Source organism: Phocoena phocoena, chromosome 9 (assembly GCF_963924675.1).
Source record: "Phocoena phocoena chromosome 9, mPhoPho1.1, whole genome shotgun sequence".
Lineage (NCBI taxonomy): Eukaryota > Metazoa > Chordata > Mammalia > Artiodactyla > Phocoenidae > Phocoena > Phocoena phocoena.
In genome coordinates, this window is record NC_089227.1 from 86,556,619 (window position 1) to 86,579,457 (window position 22,839).

At 38.4% G+C, this 22,839-nt stretch overlaps 1 protein-coding gene across 1 annotated transcript in view; it reads left to right on the forward strand.

The window, feature by feature from the left end:
• EXOC4 (exocyst complex component 4) overlaps positions 1-22,839 on the forward strand; it is an 822,005-nt gene that overhangs the window by 50,374 nt on the left and 748,792 nt on the right. Inside the window, exons 4-5 of the mRNA XM_065883517.1 lie at positions 4,632-4,816; positions 15,879-15,988. Coding sequence (XP_065739589.1) covers positions 4,632-4,816; positions 15,879-15,988 — 295 coding nt within the window. The remainder of the gene's footprint in view (positions 1-4,631; positions 4,817-15,878; positions 15,989-22,839) is intronic.

Below are 22,839 nucleotides of genomic sequence, written 5' to 3' on the forward strand. Positions count from 1 at the left end.
AAGTGGTGGTGGGAAAACTTGACAGCTACATGTAAAAGAATGAAATTAGAACACTTCCTAACACCATACAGAAAAGTAAACTCAAAATGGATCAGAGACCTAAATGTAAGACTGGACACTATAAAACTCTTAGAGGAAAGCAGGAAGAACACTCTTTGGCATAAGTCACAGCAAGATCTTGTTTGGTCCACCTCCTAGAGTAATGGGAATAAAACCAAAATAAACAAATGGGACCTAATGAAACTTAAAAGCTTTTGCAAAACAAAGGAAACTACAAACAAGACGAAAAGCAGATCCTCAAAATGGGAGAAAATATTTGCAAATGATTCAACAGAGAAAGGATTAATCTCCAAAATATATGAACAGCTCATACAGCTCAATATTAAAAAAAATCCCAATCAAAAAATGGGCAGAAGACCTAAATAGATGTTTCTCCAAGGAAGACATACAGGTGGCCAAGAAGCACATGAAAAGCTGCTCAACATGACTAATTATTAGAGAAATGCAAATCAAAACAACAATGAGGTGTCACCTCACACCAGTTGGAATGGGCATCATCAGAAAATGTACAAACAACAAATGCTGGAGAGGGTATGGAGAAAAGGGAGCCCTATTGCACTGTTGGTGGGAATGTAAATTGATACAGCCACTATGGAGAAAATAGTATGGAGCTTCCTTAAAAAACTAAAAACAGAATTACTATATGACCTAGCAATCCCACTACTGGGCATATACCCAGAGAAAACCATAATTCAAAAAGACACATGCATCCAGTGTTCAGTGTAATGCTAACACAATGGAATATTACTCGGCCATAAAAAGGAACAAAATTGGGTTATTTGTAGAGACGTGGTTGGATTTAGAGGCTGTCATACAGGGTGAAGTAAGTCAGAACGAGAAAAACAAATATCATATTTTAACGTATATATGTGGAACCTAGAAAAATGGTACAGATGAACCGGTTTGCAGGGCAGAAATAGAGACACAGATGTAGAGAACAAACGTATGGACACCAAGGAGGGAAGGTGGCAGGGGGTGTGGTGGTGGTGGGATGAATTGGGAGTTTGGGAGTGACATGTATACACTAATATGTATAAAATAGATAACTAGTTAGAATCTGCTGTATAAAAAAATAAAATAAAATTCAAAAATTCAAAAAAAAAGAAATGGTGTGGCATACCTGAGAATTCTAGAAGGTCACAGTAGAGATCATTTGACACATTAATTCATCATATTTCGATCTGTGAGTAGATGTATAGACAGCATTTTCCAGTGAACAGTTCCACTGTATGTTGTCTGATCTTTCATCTGCCTCATCTGCCGTGTCTTGTCCTGTAATTTTAATATTTATTTGTGATAGTATTCATTGTTGTATGTCACATTTCTGAAACCGGTTTTGATTATTTCTCAAAGAATTAATCTGTTGCCGTCCACTTTAATCCAGCTGCATCTCTTGAATTCCTGTTGATGTTTCATCGGTGTGTTATTTAAAAAGTGCTCTGCAGTCATTAAATTTAGAAAACAGTGAAATAATTTAAAAAATGACCACTTCCCATACATTAAAGAAAAAAATGGTGGTATTTTTATCAGTAATTACGCACATTTCTAACTGTAGATGGATATTTAAGGATTTGTCCTCTATTAAAGGCTAAATGTCAGGAAATGCATAGAAACCAGACACCCCAGTACAACAGAATTAATCATCAGTCATGGTGGGATTGACTGCTGCCCCACTGAGTTTTCCTTATGTGTAAGCTTTATGGTACAAGCTACTTAAAACCACAGAAGATAAAGTTCAGGTTTTTAAACTGATGTCCTAGGGATGAAATATATGCATTGACAACTATTTTCTGCAAATTGTTTTGAGTACCACTAAGCAAGGTTAGAGTCAGGGAATACAGTGGCCTTGCTTAGCTTTCATAATTACAGCTTTATAAATAGACTTTTAGTTTGTGAAGGCCAGAAAATAAGGCACTGTATCTTCCTACAGAAATAGAGGCTATTTTCCTATTTGTGGTAAGGTTTTTAAATCTTTGAAGTTCTGAGACTACTCTTGATTGTATATATGGTAACTGTACTTGTATTTTCGGTTAAGAAAACATATTCAGAAAGTTTGTTTTCTACGTGATTAATAATAGTTCCATGATGGAAACAGCACTTTACTGAAAATGCTGCCTTAAAACATGTTGGAAAGACCCTCCGAGGTTTCTTTATCCACATGGTAAATAGGTTCTGTTAAAAATAATGTGAGGAGCCCTCAGTATGTGCCAGGCACTGTGTTGCTAAGTGCTTTACCTACATTTAAGAAAAATTAAGTGGCTTTGAAAGTTGACATCGTCATATAGTTTTGTAATTGGAACATGAGCTGTTTGGGTTAAAAGTCTTCATGCAAATTCTTACAAACAAATTGAGTGTGGACGTGCAGTGGGTGGTTTTTAAGCTTAAATATCTCAGCTGGATTCAATTACCTTGAGGGATAAGTCTACATGATCGGCCAGTGGTTTACCAAATTATTTTTCATTTTCTGAATCTTGATGTCACTAAAGGTTAATGCATCCTCTTTTCTCTGCTAGAGACCTGAGTTAAAATCCATTTTAGAGCACACGTGTAAATGAATTTGTTGTTGTTTTTCCTCCTTGGGGACACTTTGGTCATTTCGTGAGGCAGCCTTTCCATTTGGAATTGCCCGCAGCTTGCACCAGGCAGGGGGCTCTCATAGCAGGGGCGGTTGCGATTCAGCGTGAAAATGAACTGGCAGGCTTCAGAGGGCAGAGCTGGCCCAGGGCTTGTCACTCTTTCATTCCTCGATTCTGTCTTGGTTAACTTAAGGAAACTTATTTGTTGCTGACATTTCATTATAGCACATCACAAAACAAGTGATGTGTTTGTGGCTAAGCCATTGCATTTTCCTCCCCATCTCAGGCCGGTTTGTATTTGGCAGCTACAAAGCTTTCTGTGTTCACTGTCCACACTCTCGTAAGTGACTGCATATACTGGGATAGATCTGTGATCAACATTTTTGATCACTGATCTTTCATGAGTTCTATTATCTATTGATTGTTTTTGTATAAATGCTTGATTTTTTAAGTAGTGTTATTAGTTATTGCCTTTATCTGTACAGATGAGGAATATTTAGATGTATAACCAAAGCAGGGAATAGTCATTGCACATTAATTCCTTCAGGGAGCTTGGTAGGGCTCTTTTCCCAGAGTTCAGCTTGTAGTCAAGTCTTCTCCATTACTGTTGTTACGATTATTACTACTACTGCTACTATCGTTATTATTATTAGTCTTTGTGTTTCTTTCTTCTTTTTTTCTCCCAAGGAATAGTACCTCTTCACTTTCTTTTTCTTTAAGAAAAATATGTAAGGTCTTTATACATAGAAAGACATAAATAAAATTTTATGTACATGGATAAATGGGATTATATAATACATACTGTCTTTTTATCCCCTTTGCAGTTCTCACTTTGGTTTCAAAGTGAACTATTCCAAATTCCCTGAGTCCCTCGTCTTGTCCATTTGTTGTAGGTATTCCTACACCATTTTTATTCATTCAATCCTTTTTGTCTTAAAATCTCCCAAATTGCACTTTATGCCAAGAGAATCTCCCTTCTCATAGTTTATCTTCTGTTCACCTTTCAAATCCCGTTTCTTCTATCAGACTGAGTCAGTCCAAGGAGAGGTGATGACTGCTGTTGTCTGCTTGTAACATTCATGTAAAAATGCATTTTCCTCTGTGTGTATGTGAATATGAGAAAGAGCTAGAGATGACTGTAAATACACTTGTAGACTTAGGCTTACCAAGCTCTGATTCATGATGGCCCTGAGAATTATTTAAAAAATTGATAAGGTGTGCTTTTATTGAGTCTTAGTCATAAGAGGCTAAGTTTGACTAAAAGTTGATCTAAATCATTAGTATGTGGACGTCTTGTGAGGATATAAACATTATAATTATTTCAGTAGGAGGTCATTTTACTTGTGTCCATGGATAGGCAATGTGTGTGGGAATAAATAGTATGTACAGCTTTGCTGAGGTGCTTTAGATGCCTTCATGTTTACCATGATTGTTTTCTTCAGCATTCTCTGTCTCCAATGTTGAACCCTTCAAGAGCAGAACTAGGCCTATCCTCATTACACTGAAAGTCTGAAGTATGCTGATAAAGTTCTCAAACTCTTCTGACAGTATCTTTTATTTTTATTTTTTAAAAATTTATTTTTGGCTGCGTTGGGTCTTTGCTGCTGTGTGCGGGCTTTCTCTAGTTGCGGCGAGCTGGAGCTACTCTTCGTTACGGTGCGCGGGCTTCTCATTGCGGGGCTTCTCTTGTTGCAGAGCACGGGCTCTAGGGCGCGTGCGGTTCAGTAGCTGTGGTGCGTGGGCTCAGTAGTTGTGGCTTGCGGGCTCTAGAGCCCAGGCTCGGTAGTTGTGGCGCATGGGCTTGGTTGCTCCGCGGCTTGTGGGATCTTCCGGGACCAGGGATCAAACCCATGTCCCCTGCATTGGCAGGCGGATTCTTAACCACTGGACCACTGGGGAAGTCCTGACAGTATCTTTTAAAAGGTAGTCTTTCTTATTTATGATATTACTAGATTATTTCGTTGTCTTAATCTTTTTTTTTTTTGCCGTTTTCAGGTGTCTGCAGTCGAGTCTTTGGAGGGTCCCCTGCTCCAGGTGGAAGGACTGAGTGACCTCAGGCTGGAGCTTCACAGCAAGAAGATGAACCTCCACTTAGTTCTCATAGACGAGCTGCATCGGCACCTGTACATCAAATCCACTAGCCGAGTTGTGCAACAGAACAAGGAAAAAGGCAGGATGAGGTTGGTTAAAGAGGCTCTTTGCCACAGTGTCTTGCGGCCATGTAGGATTTTAAGGAATATTATTTGTTTCCCAGAATATTGTTATAGTTCATTTTACTTCTCTTTTTAACATACTGTCTCTGAAAATGTAAGATAGTTTTATGATACCAAATACTCCACGTTCTGGAGGCTGACATTCAAAGTTTGTTCATTCCCTCACTGCACATTTCTTGTGGTCCTTTTATGTAAAGATACATAAGAAACATTTACTGTGGGTCTGTAAGTGGATCAGAGAGACCTCTGGTATATCTCAGAAGGAAGAGAAAAGAAATCCTTAAATTGGATAGTGAAGTCCGCCTAATTGAGAAATATAGGTGTATGAATATGAAGTTAGAAGACTCTTTGTTACTTAGAGCTGTGTTCAGCTTTGGACAGTCCTTTCTGGAGTAGTTTAGGGAAGGTTTAGAGAGAGCATTTTTTTTTTTTTTTAACGCCTGGGCTCATTGTAGCACAGTCCTATGTTGAAGGGCCTGGGTGGACTCAGGACATTTATTAGGTTAGGAGAGACCTGGTAGGGAATAAGACCAGATGGTAAGACAGTAGAACGTTGGCGTTATTAACATGTATCAGATAGCTGTGCACATCATATGTCCTTCCAACATTCCTTTAAAATAGCCGTAAGATTCTTCAGAGGGCAGTTGAGCACTATATACTGTTGATACTTTTTCATCAGACTATAGATGAGAGGAGCACTGGAAGCAGTGCATGCTGGGAGTGAAGTCTATAAAATCCTATTCTGTTCAAACCAGAATTTCCAACTTTGTGTGTGATGCTTCAGTCTAGTCAGAGACCCTGACAGAGAAAGAAGTTTGCATCTCTTCTCTGCAGATGGGCACGAGAAAAACTTAGGCACACAAATTGAGCTAAGGGTTATGTACCTTAGACTTAACTTCAGCACTGCATCTGAATACAATCTTGTTGGAGAGTAAAGTGGTAGATGGGAGCTGTGCTAAGGAAATACCTTCCAGAGTGTCTGGTGGTAAATAGTAGATCTAAATAGATTTCTACCCGTGCAAGGATTAAAAACAAACAGAATAACCCCACTCCCTTATAAGCCCAAGGGAAAAATACTTATTTTCCCTTATGCTGTAGAATAAGCATTAGGGAAAAAGCATTAAGTTGAGGTATCAAAGAAGAGCATTTATTTGAAGAAGAAGATTTATAAAGCAAAATAGCAAAAGTTTAGGAGACTTAAGCTCAAGTTTCTCAAAAGATGCAAGATGATGTAGTAGTTTAGAATTTTGCTAAAAATTATCACCCTTTCCCCTCCAGTTGAGTGGGAGGGAGTGTATTTCCTTCTCTTTGATTTTTGGGCTCTTGCTTTTGCTGATTGTTAGCATGTAGCATGAGGGGCTTGAAATTCCCTTGTGCCAGGGAGCATGCCCTGTCATGCCTCTGCCATTGCCATGATGGTGCTGGTCCCAGGAGGAGGAGGAGAGACATGTGGAATCGAGCCATGTTCAGCTGAGCTGCCTAGCCTGAACCAGCCAGTCACAAAAATATGTGCTTATTTTTGAACATGACTGAGATTCTGTGGTTGTATGCAGCAAGCATATAGCTTCTATGAAATGATAATGGGGAGCTATATGAATGGGATTGGGAGAAATGCAAAAAGAACTAACTACAACAGGAACAAAATGTAAGGAAAAACCAAAATGATAATAGGGAAATTAAGTCTTGTTTAAAACATTAGAAGAATTAAATCAGTGATATGAGGAAAAACTTATCGTGAAGAAGAAAAACGCAAGATGATAAAAGAAAGATAATGTGAAAGGTGGAGAATAGTGATCAAATGATTTTAGGCATTCTACAGAATGACACTAAAATGATAGTGTTATAGGTTGAATTGTGTCCCCTTAAAATTCATGCATTGAGGTCCTAACTCCCAGTACCTAACTGTGACTAAATTTGGAGATAGGGTCTTTCAATAGGTAAATAAGTTAAAATGAGGTCATTAGCATGGGCTCTAATTCAATATGACTGGTGTCCATATAAGAAGAGGAAATTTGGACACACACTTCCAAAGAGGGAAGACCATGTGAAGACACAGTGATAAGATGGCCGTCTGCAAACATAGGAGAGAGGCCTCAGGAGGAACCAACTCTGCCAACAGCTTGAGCCTCCAGAACTGTGAGAAAACAAATTTCTGTTGTTTAAGCTACCCAGTCTGTGGTACTTTGTCATGGCAGCCCTAGCAAACTAATACAGACAGAAATAGTAGCAATAATTATAGTGTAAAGAAAGAAACTTAAACAGAAAAAAAGACCTTGGTCTGCAAATCAAAAGGATTCAAGGTAAGCTTAGTGAAAAACTTACTCTTAGATATGATCATGAAGTTTTTTATGAATTTCAAAAACAAATACTGTAAGCACCAAGGAGAAAAAGTATGTTACCTGCCCTGACAGATACAGTTATTTGCCCACCGATATCCATTCTCTCCTTTTTTTTTTTTTGCTGTGTCGGGTCTTAGTTGTGGCAAGCGTGATCTTTGTTGAGGCAAGTGGGGTCTTTCCTTGCAGTGTGGGTTCTTTGTTGCGGCACGCAGGCTTCTCTCTAGTTGTGAGTTGTGGCATGTGGGTTTTCTGTTTCTAGTTTGCGGCACACGGGCTCTCTCGTTGAGGTGCGTGAGCTCAGTAGTTGTGGTGCACGGGCTTAGTTGCCCCGTGGCATGTGGAATCTTAGTTCCCCAACCAGGGATGGGACCTGTGTCCCCTGCATTGGAAGGCGGATTCTTTACCACTGGACCACCAGGGGAGTCTCCCTCCTTCTTTTTTTTTTTTTTTTTGCGGTATGCGGGCTTCTCACTGCTGTGGCCTCTCCCGTGCGGAGCACAGGCTCCAGACACGCAGGCCCAGCAGCCATGGCCCAAAGGCCCAGCCGCTCCGCGGCATGTGGGATCCTCCCGGACTGGGGCACGAACCCGCGTCCCCTGCATCGGCAGGCGGACTCTCAACCACTGTGCCACCATGGAAGCCCTCTCTCCTTCATTTTTAATGACAACTGTTGTTTTGTTCGTGGTGGCCATATGTCCAGCTAAAAGGCTACATTTTCCATCCTCCTGTGTAGCTAAAGGTGATTCGTGAGACTTCTGCTTGCAAGCTGTTGAATCAGGACTCACAGGAAAATTTAAAGGTGCCATCTAAACTGGTATGGTCACTCTTTTACTCTTCGCTTGCCTTCCTTTACTTTCTGTCGAGGGCATGGATTGATGCCATCGTCTTGGACACTAGTGACCTTGAGGATGAAAGCCAAATCGTAAACTTTTTAATGACATGGGGCCTCCATTATGGCTCTGAATGGGTTTGTATCTTTTATACGGGAAAAAGGAAGTCCTTTTGTTTTACTCAGGCCACGGCTATTTGGGTCTTCTGTTTTATACAGTTAAACTTAGTCCTGATAAACAGAAAGGAGTAAAAATCAGGTTCACCTGGATTTGCTGAACATGAAATGCAAGAAGACAGCAGAGGAAAGTCTACAAAGCGTTGAATGGGAAAGAATTGGGACCAAAGATGTCTATACCCAGCCAAGTGGCCATAGGCAACACAGAGACAAAACAGATATAAATTAACACAAAATGAAAAGCTAGTGTTCTTTTTCTGAGAAAAATACTCAAAAATGAACTATAAGATGCAAACCAAAATCAGCAACTTGAGAACAATAGAGTTGTAGGTGGTTTGAAACTGCTGCCAGGACTGACTGCACAGCATTAAATATGTAAATTTGTGTATAAATAACTGAAAAATATTTTTGTAAGATCAAAAATATAAGCTGAAAACTATTTTTGTAAAAGAAGGTCTGTGTGGTTGAAGAATACTCTATAATAGTAAACAGGATTAGATAGCTAGTGGGAAGCAACTGCATAGCACAGGGAGATCAGCTCAGTGCTTTGTGACCACCTAGAGGGGTGGGATAGGGAGGGTGGGAGGGAGATGCAAGAGGGAGGAGATATTGGGATATATGTATATGTATAGCTGATTCACTTTGTTATAAAGCAGAAACTAACACACCATTGTAAAGCAATTGTACTCCAATAAAGATGTTAAAAAAATAGTAAACAGGATTTATATCACCATATTAAGTTAGTAGAGACTGGGAAATTTGGATAAGCAGGAGATGCAAAGGAGTGCTGAATTCTTAAGATGTCAGAAGTTTTGGATTTTAATAATTAGAGAAAATGTTTAATTCATTTAATTTTGTGTTTATTAACCTGGATATGTATATTTAAAGATTTTTATATTGAAAAGTCACTAGAGAAGACAGAATCAAATAAAACATATTTCTTATTACAAAGGATGATGTTTTAGCCAACATTCTTGATAGCAAATAGCAGAAATCAGTCCTGGTAATAAAACAAGGAAAGAAATTTAGTGGAAAGTTATCAAGTAGGTCACAGAATCTAAGGAAAGGAAGTCTGTATAATCAGGCTCTAAAACCCTGGAGGGACCAAGGGAGATGCAGCAGCTGAGCTTACATCATAGACAAGCCATAGGAAGGGTCTGGTTGGGTTGCTGCATTATGCCTACAATTGCTGGATTTTTAACTCAAGTGAATGATCTCTAAATGTTGCTGCATCTTGCCTTTATTTCTTCAAGATTCAAAGTTTTGGCTGGAAGCATCCAATTCTTTGAGCTTGAGACATGTCAACTTGTATAGTAGGAAGAAGGGCCAGGCCCTCTTCCCTTTTTGCTTTGACCCAGACCATGGAGAGTGTCTCCAAATACAAAGACTGTTCCAATTGTTGGTATCCAAAAACAAACACAGATTTCTACTGAAGGAGAAAACAAAAGAAGTCACATGAAGGCACTTAAACATATAAAGTAGAACAGATATTTTTGAAGTAGAAGTGGGAAACTAGTAGAATTGATAAAAGAAGGATACATGCCTGCATGGAAAAAATAAAAATGGTTTTTGGAGGCTATGAAACAAAACCCGAATAAATGGGGAGACTTTTCCATGTTCTTAGCTCATAAAGATGTTAAGTCCCAGTTAAATCTCAGTTGAGGTTTTTGGAACTGTCAAATCTGTAGTTCACATGGAAGAATAAATGTGTAAGGATTGTTTAAAAAAAAATTGAGAGGGGAGATTATAAGGGATTTCCTTATCTAATATTAAAGTATATTATAAATCTACTTTAATCAAAACAGTACAGACATGCAAACACAAAATCAGATTGTTGGAAGGAAATAGAATTTAGAATATTGAAATATTCAGGATATTTCAGGATATATGAAACTTCAATATTTTTAAACAGTAGTTCAGTTCAGTGAAGCGAATGAAGGCTATTTAGTAATTTGTGTTGATACAATCAGCTGTGTGAAGAAAAGAAATTTAGCTGCCTGCCTACCTGTTATTATGTACAAAAAATTCTAACTTGGTTTAAAAAAATCACATGCAACTTTATTAGCATTAGGAAAAAATAGGAGAATATGTATGTGGGAGGCTTTCTAGGTACACATCCTACAAAAATAGTACCATTTCATAAAAATACATGTAACAGGATGTTGACTGGAACGTTTTGGGCAGAACGACAAAAATACACAAGCTCAATATTCAAGAGGACTATGGTTAAATGAATTATGGTGTATCCATGCTGTGTAATACTAGACATTAAAACGAATGAGAAAGATTTCTTAGTGCTGATAGGAAAAGATTTCCAAGGTGTATTCTTGGGTTCAAAAAAGCCAGGTGAAAAACAGCATGTATGTTATGAATCTATTTGTGTAAGAATTGAAAGAATATATACTTAAATATATATCCTTTATATATAGATGTAAAAATTTGTGTGTGTGTAAATGATTTCTTAGAAGGATAATGCTGAAAAACAATGATAAAAGGAATTACCTATGGGAAATGGAAATGGGGTGGCAGGGAATAGAAAAGAAGGACTTATTTCATACCCTCTGCACTGGGAATGTATTCACCAGGAGCATGTATTATTACTTTAATAATAATACTATTGATAATACATTTAAAAAAAATTATTTATTTTTGGCTGTGTTGCGTCTTCGTTTCTGTGTGAGGGCTTTCTCTAGTTGTGGCAAGCGGGGGCCACTCCTCATCGCGGTGCGCGGGCCTCACTGTCGTGGCCTCTCTTGTTGCGGAGCACAGGCTCCAGACGTGCAGGCTCAGTAATTGTGGCTCATGGGCCTAGTTGCTCCGTGGCCTGTGGGATCCTCCCAGACCAGGGCTCGAACCTGCGTCCCCTGCATTAGCAGGCAGACTCCCAACCACTGCGCCACTAGGGAAGCCCTGATAATACTCTTGAAGATTACTTTTAATGAAATGGCAACATGTTTACTGTTAAAAGGAAAACCTAGGGTTTAATATTCTATACAGGGTGGTCCAAAGAATGTTGAAAAGCATGTGTACATTTTTGTGTGTATGCATGAGTAGGTGTGTGTGTGTGTGTGTGTGTGTAGGGATGGACAGACTCCTTTCTGTTAAATGTTTTGAAAGACATTATACTATAATTATATTAGATTATTTTCATTTTCTTTATATTTTCAAAAAAGAACATTTAATACCTTTATAAGCAGATAAAATCAATAAAAAATTATTTTAAAAATGGTTAATCCTTTTACTTGTTGCATGCATCCTGGTTTAATACTTGATCACCCCATTGTATTTCTTGCTCCCTAACTAATTTTTTCTTTTTATGTATGTCTGTTTTCTTTTTGTTATCTTTCAGTGCTTCCCTCCACCCTCCTGCTTTGCTTAGGTTTTAGCTTCACCTTATTTTGTATTGCATGTCTTCACTCTTGGTTTATCATTTGAGACCATGACTGTTTTTGACTTTTCTACCCTCTGAATCATTATTCTTTCTGTACGTTCAGGCAGATCTTAGAACTATAGAGAATTACTGTGCCAGACATTCCTGATTCATTATTCTGTTACATTTTCTTACGAAGGGCATATTATCTTTGACAGACACTTCTCAGCTGAGTTTGATTTGACAAACTATGAGCACTTGCTCTTTGACAGGTCCTGTGCCAGCTGTTGGGGTTATAGGGTGAATATATTAGTTATTAGATTTACAACTTAAAGTTCAACTCACCTCTGTTAAGTTTCAGTTTGACTAAAGTCAACCAAATGACCTGCTGCTGTGAATTTTGGGCAGCGTTGGACATATTTATTATTAAGTGAAGGAACAGAAATAAGTTATAATTAAAATGCAAATATTTAATAAGCTGTTAGCACTTCTAAACCTTCTTTTTAAAAAAAAAGACTTCATGGCCTGAAATACTGAAATCAGACACATTTTGAAGTAGATCCTTACTAGTTGGATGAGTGCTGAATGGTCAGAAAGTCCTAGGAGTTACGGTGGTAGGGGGTTGTTTTTGGTATGGTTAAATTTGCTTTATAGTTTTCCTGTCTGCCACCATGTGGTTATTAAATAGCAAACCACTCAATTACAAGATACAATTACTGATTTTGGGGGTCCTGTCTTATACTGGGAAGGATTTTATGTGCATCACCTGTCTTTTTCAGCTCGGCTATGAATGATTCTGAAAGAATTTAAAATAAAAGTTTGTAATCATAGATCTTTAAGAAGAAAAATAATTTCTATCAGTATTTCTTTGAAATAAAGCTGTTCAGAGGATTCATACTAATTAGAAACTCAAAGAACAATCTAATTTTTTTTGTAGTAACATTGGTTTATACATTGTATTGAATATAAGTTTCACATGTGCAACATTATCTTTTGAATTCTGTATACACTACAGCCTACAGCGTGCTCACCACCAAAAATTTATTATCCATCACCCTTCAGTTGACCCACTTTACCTCTTCCGCCCTCCTCCCATTCCTCTTCCCCCTGGTAACCACTACTCTGTTCTCTGTATTAGTGCTATTTGTTTTGTTCTGGTTTGCTCATTTATTTTGTGTTTGGTTTTTATATTCCATACATGAGTGAAATGCTAGAGTTGTCTTTTTTTGTTTTATTTATTTCACTTATTCTAATGCCCTCAATGTCCATCCATGCTGTTGCAAATGAGGAAGATTTCATATTTTTTATGGCTGAGTAGTATTCCAGTGTGTGTGTGTGTATCACATCTTCTTTATCCATTTATCTGTTGATGGGCACTGAGGTTGTTTCCATATCTTGACCACTGTAAATAGTGCTGCTATGAACATAGGATGCACGTATCTTTTCGAATTAGTGTTTTTGTATTCTTCGGATAAATACTCAGAAGTGGAGTAGCTGGGTCATATGGTAATTCTAGTTTTAATTTTTCCAGGAATCTCCATACTTCTTTCTGTAGTGGTGCACCAATTTACATTCCCACTAACAGTGTATGAGGGTTCCCTTTTTTCCACATTTTCTCCAAATTTGTTATTTCTTTCCTTTTAAGAACAATCTAGTTTTGATTTTATTTTTTTGTTCTCAAAAATACTTCCTCTGAGAGATTCAAAACTCTTTGAAGGTATTAATGAATACTTCTCAACTTTATTTCTGATGTATGTATTTCTTTATTTCAACTTTTCTCTCTTCTGAAATGGAAACTAAGGTATGTGATATTCTATAGTAGCAGGTACCTTTCTGTTGAGTTTCACGTCTGAGGTAACTACATGAGTGGGTGTGCCCCCCGTCTCTTGAACTCTTAAGACTAAGTCCTTCCATAAAAGAACAAGAGAAGAACCAGAAGTCATTTCCAGAGTTACTTGCCTTTGGGTTAGTGTTCACAAAGGAGAAAATTGAAGCCCAAGGGAAAATTTTAGAAAGAGAAGAGTCTATGCAAATAGTTTTACAGTAAATTGACTTTCTAAGAGTTTATTGATGGCGTTTGAGGGCCCTTCTGGCTCTGATAATAAAGTCAGCAGGTTATGTTTTTTTCAGAGTTAAAATGGCAAGCCATTTATCACCCTGTATTTAACTGAAATACATGTTTAGGTTGAAACTGAGAAAATGATTGTAGGTTTTAATCTAAAGTGACTCGTGCACATCTGTATTTATAGAAGTGTGTATTATACTTACAGATATACATAGCACTGTGCACACACATCTGTACTAACTGCTGCCTCATTTACAGCCGTGGCGGGCAGTATTCCAGCTGTGTACCTGAATTTCCTGCTAATGGATACCTTCATTTATTAATGCTTTCAAAATAACTCCTCCACTTCTGTTATGGAAATATTTATTAAATTTATCAAACCTTTTTTCTATCATGTAAAATTGAAATTAGCTTCTTCCTGATTATTCAGTCTCAGCACGGTAAACATCGGTGGCTATCCTCTGTCTCCTTGGGCATGTGTGTATCCAGAGGCTGGGGAGATGTGTAGCACTAGTTTTCCACCTGTGAGTAAAATGCAGGTAGAAGAAGGAGAGGTGGCTGAGGAGAAAAATGAGAATACAACAGTAGTCAGTATAGAAAAGATGAATGGGTAAATCTGAGCAAATTGCTTTTATGATTAGACTGTTGTAGCCAGTCAGTGGATTTGAAGGCTCTTTTGGGTTTTCTTAAGATAGTGTAGGCAAATAGGAACTTACAGCTTTATATTGGAGGAAGAGAGTCACTGGAGCTATGTCAGTTCAGATCCTGGGAAATGCTATTGCTGTTACTTTTATGTCTCATTCCTCGCTTGAGGTTTCGCGTTAGTCTGCAAATGATTCCAACACTTGGAAATGCATGAAGTTGGGTATAGCTCATATCTTACTCATACTTGGATGCTCGGCGCTGAGCAAAGTGCCAAGCACATAACAGAGGCTGAGACTTGTTTGAGTAATGCTTCCCCCTTCCCTGTAATAAGTGAAAAGGGAGAAGCTAATGACTGCCATAGTTAACCTCCGGGCCTAGGACAGTGGCTGTAAACATTGTTAACGCTAGATAAAAATAATACCTTGAAAGATAATTTTGCCTTTTAACCTATTTTTCAAAGTTTTCTGAAACATGTTTTTTTTTTTTATTAGCTTAGAAATATACATGTACCTTGCATGTGGAAGTTTCAAAGGAGTGGTGGGAGGGAGATGGGGATATATCACTGTAGGGGGTCAATGTTCAAACTTCCACACATTTTTTTCTCCCATTTGGGGGAAGGTTTCTTGAAGGTGTAGTCTTGTTCCTGCTTCCCTCTGTCTGCCCTCCCTTTACAGCCCACTTTGAGAATCACTTCCGTGGTAGCCACTTTTACTGGGGATGTTATTGGGACTGGAGGAGGTGAGAACTATGGCTTTGACCTGTCTATCCTTGGAACATGAGTTAGAGAAGCCTTTCTGTTAGAGATGCAGCGTGACGAGATGATTCAGTTTCTTCAGGTTAGGGCACAGGTGTTATTTGCCTTGGCACTGCCTACATTCTTGGACTTAACAGATGCCTGTAAATGGGAATTATCTTGAAAATGTGTTTTTCATAGTCTTTGTGTCATTTAAAATTAATGTGTTTATTTTGGAGGCTCCAAAGTTAATTATTAAGATGAGTTGCTAGGCCTTTTTGGAAAAGGTGAAATGGGTAATCAAATACTGAATTAACCTGTTTGAGTCCTTATATCATCTTTTATAAACCTGATTCTCAACTTGATGAAATTTATGAATCTTTTTTTAAAGGAAACTAAGTGCAGTGAACTCCCAGTATATGTCAAAAAAAAAAAGGTCCAGCTTGAAAGACACAAGCTAATCTAGGCTTAACTACTTAAACTTTCATTCAGTTATCATGATAAGGTGTTATTTGATCTTCCTTTGCTGATAAAATAATTTTAATATAGAAACAAAGGGGGTACTGAAGTGTGTGGCAGAATTTGGTTATAAGGTGGTCATCAGATGATCAGAATATACTTAAACTATTTTTTAACCTAGTATTGTAATAAAAAGATAAAAATGTAAATATTGATATTTGGAATCCTTCAAATACATTTTTATTCCCCTGTCTGTGACCACCACTTTACTTGAAGTAGACTTGAGATATTTGAAGTCAGAGTATAAAGAGGGTTCATGACAAAAGGAAAGCAATAAAGGATGGGCATGTTTTTGGACTTAAGTTGATTTTGGAGAAATCGCTAAGTAACTACTGCTACTTTCCCCCTTCAGCTCCCTCGTGAAAGATGCTTCTCCTGTTCCTCTGCTTGATGTTACAAACGTTCCTACTCCTCGAAAATTCCTCGATACCTCTCAGTATTCTACTCCTGGAAGCTCAAGTGGTAAGTATTTAATTCTTCAGCCACTCAACTTCTTTTTGGTGGGCTGCGGTTCCTGGGCCCAGGCCTGGGGAAGCCTGCGCAGCCAGGGTTGGGAGGGCCTGAGGTTACTGCCTTGGAGCCTGTGATCAGCCCTTTGCTGCCCTCAGAGGGAAGAAGATAGAAGATGATTGGTTGGGCCTATTGCATTATCAGTTTTTAAAAAGTGGCAGCTGAAGCTGGCCTGTCTGCTGACTCCAACTGTGTTTTGTTTGACCAGCACTGCTTGTTTTTAAGTTGAATTTGAATGCTTTATTATTTTTTTATTTTATTTTATTTTTTTTTGCGGTACACGGGCCTCTCACTGTTGTGGTCTCTCCCGTTGTGGAGCACAGGCTCCGGACGCGCAGGCTCAGCGGCCATGGCTCACGGGCCTAGCCGCTCCGCGGCATGTGGGATCCTCTCGGACCGGGACACGGACCCACGTCCCCTGCATTGGCAGGCGGACCCTCAACCACTGCACCACTAGGGAAGCCCCCTGAATGCTTTTTGATGGAGCATATGCTTTTTGTTTTGATGTTTTGCTGTAACTTCTGTTGATCCTGTTAGCTTTTACCCAGCTGCTGCACATAGTATGTTCCTGGTCTGATCCGTGAGAGCTTTTGAGTGTGTGATCCCTGCCCTATATCTTGATTCCTTATATCTTCCAGTGGCCTCTCCACGTCTACATGCGCCTGCATGCGTGTGTGTGCACACGCAGACACACACAATGCGCTTTGGGGACATATCCACAAACTAACCTTGTTTATTCCTGTGCAACCTAATATTGTGTTGAATAAGGCAAAGGAGAGCCATTTTTGCCTATATTTAAAGTTGGGGGAGGGAAGGTGTACTTTGAATGTGGATGCAAAGATTTAAGGGAATTCTTCTGGAGTGGCTCAGACCTGCCTGCCCCATCAGAAGGTTCAGCTCAGCTGGATTCAGACCTTCTGGGGTCTGCAAACACCTGCCCTGTTTGTCGCAGCTTTGGGCTAGGGAGAAGGTGACTGGATGTTTTTTTGTGGGCTGTCCCACAGTTGCCTTTGTGTGACGGCTAAAGTTCTCAATGCCTTTTAAAGAAAATAGTAATATTGATTATCATTGGCTTTTCAGATAAAACTTAGCTCCTACTAGTTCTGTAGTCCTATAGACCTTGAAATGATGAAGAGGTAGAAAAATAATTAGGATTCAGTCAATGTGTTTTGTGCAACTAACTGAAAGTGTTTCTTTCGAGAGCCTAACAATATATTGTTGCTGGGGCATATTTAATTACTTTATAAAATATAAGTTAATTAAAATTTATGGTTATTTAGGCCCGGAATCTTGAAGAGTATTGCTTTTACTGTAGGAAAAGTATAGGAATTGCTTTATAATAAATTTTTCTACTTGTCTTAGTTAATGATTTTTTTTTTTTCTAAAACCCAAACACTTACTTTTATCCTGACACTTTACAAAGGTTTGTGCTCAAGCTTCTTCCTGGAATTAACAGGTTTTGTTTTCTCCCCCTTTCTGTTGTAATATTGCTGTTCTTTGAATTTTGACACTGAGCTGTTAGAGAGTGTGCAATTATGAAATAGAAAATGCATTAATACTTTTGATCTGTAGTTTACCTCTACCTTTTGTGGAAATTACCAATTGTTAGATCTTTGTGTTTTTATAATGTGAATTATTGCTTAGCCTGGTTTTATCAATTTACATAAATGTTGCTGAGTCAATGGCCAAGTGAAATAAAAATTTTAATTGTTCATGAAGAGATGATGGGTCAGGCATTTTGAAAATGAAAAGTATAAATACCAAAAAAGCTGAAGAAAATGCCAGTGATGGCAAATTTCAGTAGAAACTAATTTTGCAACATCTGTTATTTTTAATAAGACAGCTCTTCCTCTTTGCGCGCTTTTCCTGTCAGGCCCTGTAGATAGCCTTTATCACTGAGTGGAGTTCATAGTGACACTTTGACTTCAGCAGTCTGTGGGGATGACTCTGGAAGAACTGTGTGATAGATGAGTGGAGCTTGGGACCATTATGGAGATGGCTTGTAGATACGTGCACAAACCTTCCGTTTTAGAAAAGCTCATTTCCTTGACTTGTTTGGAAGACTGTCGATCTCTTGATTTTTCTGGGGGGTGATTGAAAAAGAAGGTAATTAAATTATTATTGATTAAAGTCAATAGTAGCAGTAGTTAAGATGTGTTTAGTACCTTCTAACAGTAGAAATAAGTGCTTTACGTGAATTAACTCATTCAGTCCTTCAGCGATCTTATGAGAGAGGCACTATTAGCCCCATTTTACAGATAAGAAAACCAAGACTGAGGGTGGTTAATAATGGGTTTAAGTTGACACAGCTGACAAATAGTAGCTGGGTTCCACAGTATGCTCAGTTTGTTTTCCTGAAAATAAGGTATTATGGGACTTCCCTGGTGTTACAGTGGTTAATACTCTGCCTTCTAGTGCAGGGAGAGCGGGTTCGATCCCTGGTCGGGGAGCTAAGATCCCACATGCCTCGTGGCCAAAAAACCAAAACATAAAACAGAAGCAATATTGTAACAAATTCAATGAAGACTTTAAAAATGGTCCACATCAAAAAAAAAATCTTAAAAAAAAAAAAAACACCAACCAAAAACTAGGTATTAGTTTTCTATTGCTGCCACAACAAATGACACCATACATTGATCATCTTACAGTTGAAGTCCGTAAGAAGTCCGACATGGGTCTCATTGGGCTAAAATGAAGGCTGTGGGCAGGGCTATGTTCCTACCAGAGGTTCTACAGGAGTATCCATTTCCTTGCCTTTTCCTGCTCCTAGAGGCTCTTGCTTTCCTTGACTTGTGGCTCCCTTCCTCCATCTTCAAAACCAGGGATGGTGGGTCACATCTTTCTCGGGTCACATCCTTCCCACCTCACATTTCTCTGACCCACTCTTCTGTTTCCTTCTTCTCTTATGGGTCCATGTGATTAAATTGTTTCCCACCTGGATAATTCAAGATCCTTTCCCCATCTCAAGGTCCTTAACCTTAATTTCATGTGCAACGTCTCCTTTGCCATGTAAATCAGCATATTCACAGACTCGGGGCATTAGGACGTGGATGTCTTTCAGGGACCATTAGTCTGCTTATCACACTCTGCGCTACCTATCTTCTTGACTTAAGTTATTTTTAGGAGCCAGTGTATAAAAATTTGACTTTGTTGAAATTATGTGTGAAATCTTTGCAGTTCTAGTTTTTGGGACTATATTAATCCGGGTCACATTATTAAAGGGGATTGTATAAATGAGGAAGATGTAAATTATCTAGAGAACTGCATAAACTGTTACTAAGTAAATATAAAAGTGTGGGGTTGAAGAAATATACTGTAACAAAGGACAGAAATTTTGTCTTATTCTTAATAATGAACAGTAAGTCCCGGGAGTCTATTTGTGAAGTGCTCTGCAAGTCAGCCTAGAAAGTAATAGTCATTTTCAGCAGGGAATTTAACATAGGCTCTTAAAGCTCCTCTCTCATCTTGTGAAATAGTAGGATTGAGGGTGTAATCCATTAAAACTGACATTTTTATAGAGGAAGTTGCAACAGGGAATCCCTGGGTAGAATAGATCTCCCATCGGGGTGCCATAAATTAAAGTTACAGGTGATTCCTGAAAACTTTCAGATTATTATTAATTAAATGAGAATTTTGATGGCTTGTGAATGAGTCGTTTTTCAGATGTCTTATTTAGAGGTAGAGTTGTGAGTGACTTTTCTATGAGAGGTATTCTTTTTTTTTTAATTTTATTTTTTATTTTATTTTTGGCTGCATTGGGTCTTGATTGCTGCGCGGGGGCTTTCTCTAGTTGCAGCGAGTGGGGGCTACTCTTCATTGTGGTGCGTGGGCTTCTCATTGCGGAGCACGGGCTCTAGGCGCGTGGGCTTCAGTAGTTGTGGCACGCGGGCTTCAGTAGTTGTGGCACGCGGGCTTCAGTAGTTGTGGCTTGTGGGCCCTAGAGCGCAGGCTCAGTAGTTGTGGCACATGGGCTTAGTTGCTCCACGGCATGTGGGATCTTCCCGGACCAGGGCTCGAACCCATGTCCCCTGCATTGGCAGGCGGATTCTTAACCACTGGGCCACCAGGGAAGTCCCTGAGAGGTGATCTTATCATAGTTTACATGTTATAGTTCACGAGATACGTTACATCATTCAACTGATGCAGCAGTCCTACAAGGTAGTTGGGGCAGGTACTGTTGTCATTATCAGTGACAACACTGATATTGTCACTGTTAAGATTATTATATTTATATGACATATTTAAGTGTATTATCAGGTGTTTAAGTTATCCTAAAAGTTGTATGGAATTATATGCATCATTTAATTAAAAAATAAAACATTTACTTACAAAATGCAAAATCAAGGCACAGATTGGCAGAAGCAAGCAACGCATTAAGAGGAAAATGATTAGCATCCACTTAATTTTCTTACATAATAATGAAAAAAGCAATGGCATAATAAAGAACTGGGCAAATAATATGCAATTCACAGAAGAGTCTATATACATGGAAAGATTGGCATTTATCTGACGGACGTTAAGTATTCAACATATATAAAGAATCCCTATAAATCAATGAAGCAAGCAAGTAGAAAAATAGGCAAAAATATGAACAGGCAGTTTGCATAAGAGGACACCTATGCTAGTAAATATATGAAAAACTGCTTATACTCCAGTTAGTCAAGTCTTATTTTTAAAACTCATTTTACAAATGTGGAAACTGAATCCAGGGAGGTTGAGTGATTGGTCCAGGTTCAACCAAGATGGTAATTGTTGGAGGCTGGCCTCATGCTGTCCTCACTCTGAATATGTAAAAGATGTATTTTGCAAGCCTTTTTTTTCTATTATTCTCATCAGTCACAGTATTTTGTAATATACAGGGAAACTAAAGTCTAATTTAGAAACAGTAATTCAACTATAACGTAGGTAGAAGGATGGGCGAAGTGTGGAGAAAAGCCAATAATTACAGTAAAATGTTGGTTTAAGCTTTTGGATTCCCATTATGTCTTTTTATTTGGCAAATTGCCTTTGGAACGTTTTGACTGAGCAGTTACTCCCAAGATACACAGGCATTTCATTGTGGCTTCTTCATTCATTTTATTCACAGTCCTGCTGGGATTGCTGTGAATATAACTATAATGAAATTGGACTTCCTACTCCCTTCCTTTTTGGAACCAGCATAGGTTAAGCAGTAAAACTTAAAGAGATCACAAATGAAACGATTTTTTTTTTCTTTTGCTGCTGTTTTCTTGATGTGTGTTTTATTTCATCAAACCTTGTTCTGAGACTTGATATTTATCTTAAGAATTTTGGGTCTGATACTTTAAAAATTCCCTTTACATGCGTTGGGAGCTATGAATCCTAACATAAAAGGAGATGAAGTTTCTCTTTTTGGAACTCAAATGTCTAGAATAGTGAAGATCTGATTCTCCAGAATCTTGACACTTTTTGAGTTACTTCTGTCCTCAGGACAGGACCTCCCTTGGTTTTTTTTTCTTTAATTAATTAATTTATTTTTGGCTGCATTGGGTCTTTGTTACTGCATGTGGGCTTTCTCTAGTTGCAGTGAGCGGGGGCTACTCTTTATTGTGGTGCACGGGCTTCTCACTGTGGTGGCTTCTCTTGTTGTGGAGCATGGGCTCTAGGCATGCGGGCTTCAGTAGTTGTGGCAGGCGGGCTCAGTAGTTATGGCTTGTGGGCTCTAGAGCTCAGGCTCAGTAGATGTGGCGTATGGGCTTAGTTGCTCCGCGGCATGTGGGATCTTCCTGGACCAGGGCTCAAACCCGTGTCCCCTGCATTGGCAGGCAGATTCTTAACCACTGCACCACCAGGGAAGTCCCCTCCCTTACTATTTTAAATCAACTGTTTCTGAAGTATCCTTGCATTTGCTCTTATTAAATATCTTTGACTTCTATGATTGGTCAAAAGTAGAGTTGAGGAATATATACAAGGGAGACAAAATAGAACTAATAGTTCATATGTTTCTAAATGTAAAAATGAAGCAAGACCAGAGTTTATTTTAAGAAAAAAAATTTTAATGTATAAAAATGTATTTAATAATATAGTTTATAAATATGAATAAATATTGTATAACATATACACATATATAAATATATAGACCCAGAATTGCCAAAGTAAATCTGAGGAAAAAGAACAAAGCAGGAGGCATAACCCTCCCAGACTTCAGACAATACTACAAAGCTACAGTAATCAAAACAGTGTGGTATTGGGACAAAAACAGACATATGGATCAATATATAGAAACAATATATATAGTCTGCATTTACACATGTACAGCCTATATACACATATACATACATATACACAGTAAAAGTATGAAAACAAACAGGAAAAAGATACAGAATATAAATACAGGTATGCCTCAGAGGTAGTGTGGGTTTGGTTCCAGACCACCACAATGAAGTGAGTCACAGGAAGTTTATGGTTCCCTGTGCATGTAAAAGTTACGTTTACACTATACTGTAGACTATTAAGTATGCAATAGCACTATGTCTAAAAAAAACAATGTATATACATAATTTAAAAACATTTTATTGCTAAAAGATGCTAACCATCATCTTAGCCTTCAGTGAGTTGTAATCTTTTTACTGAAGTAAAAAGGTGGAGGGTCTTGCCTTGGAGTTGATGGCTGCTAACTGATCATCAGGTGGTAGTTGCTGAAGGCTGGGAAGGCTGTGACAATTTCTTAAAATAAGACAGCAATGAAGTTTGCCCTATTGACTGACTCTTCCTTTCACTTGAACACTTAGAGGCCATTGTAGGGTTATTAATTGGCCTAATTTCAGTATTGTTGTGTCCCTGGA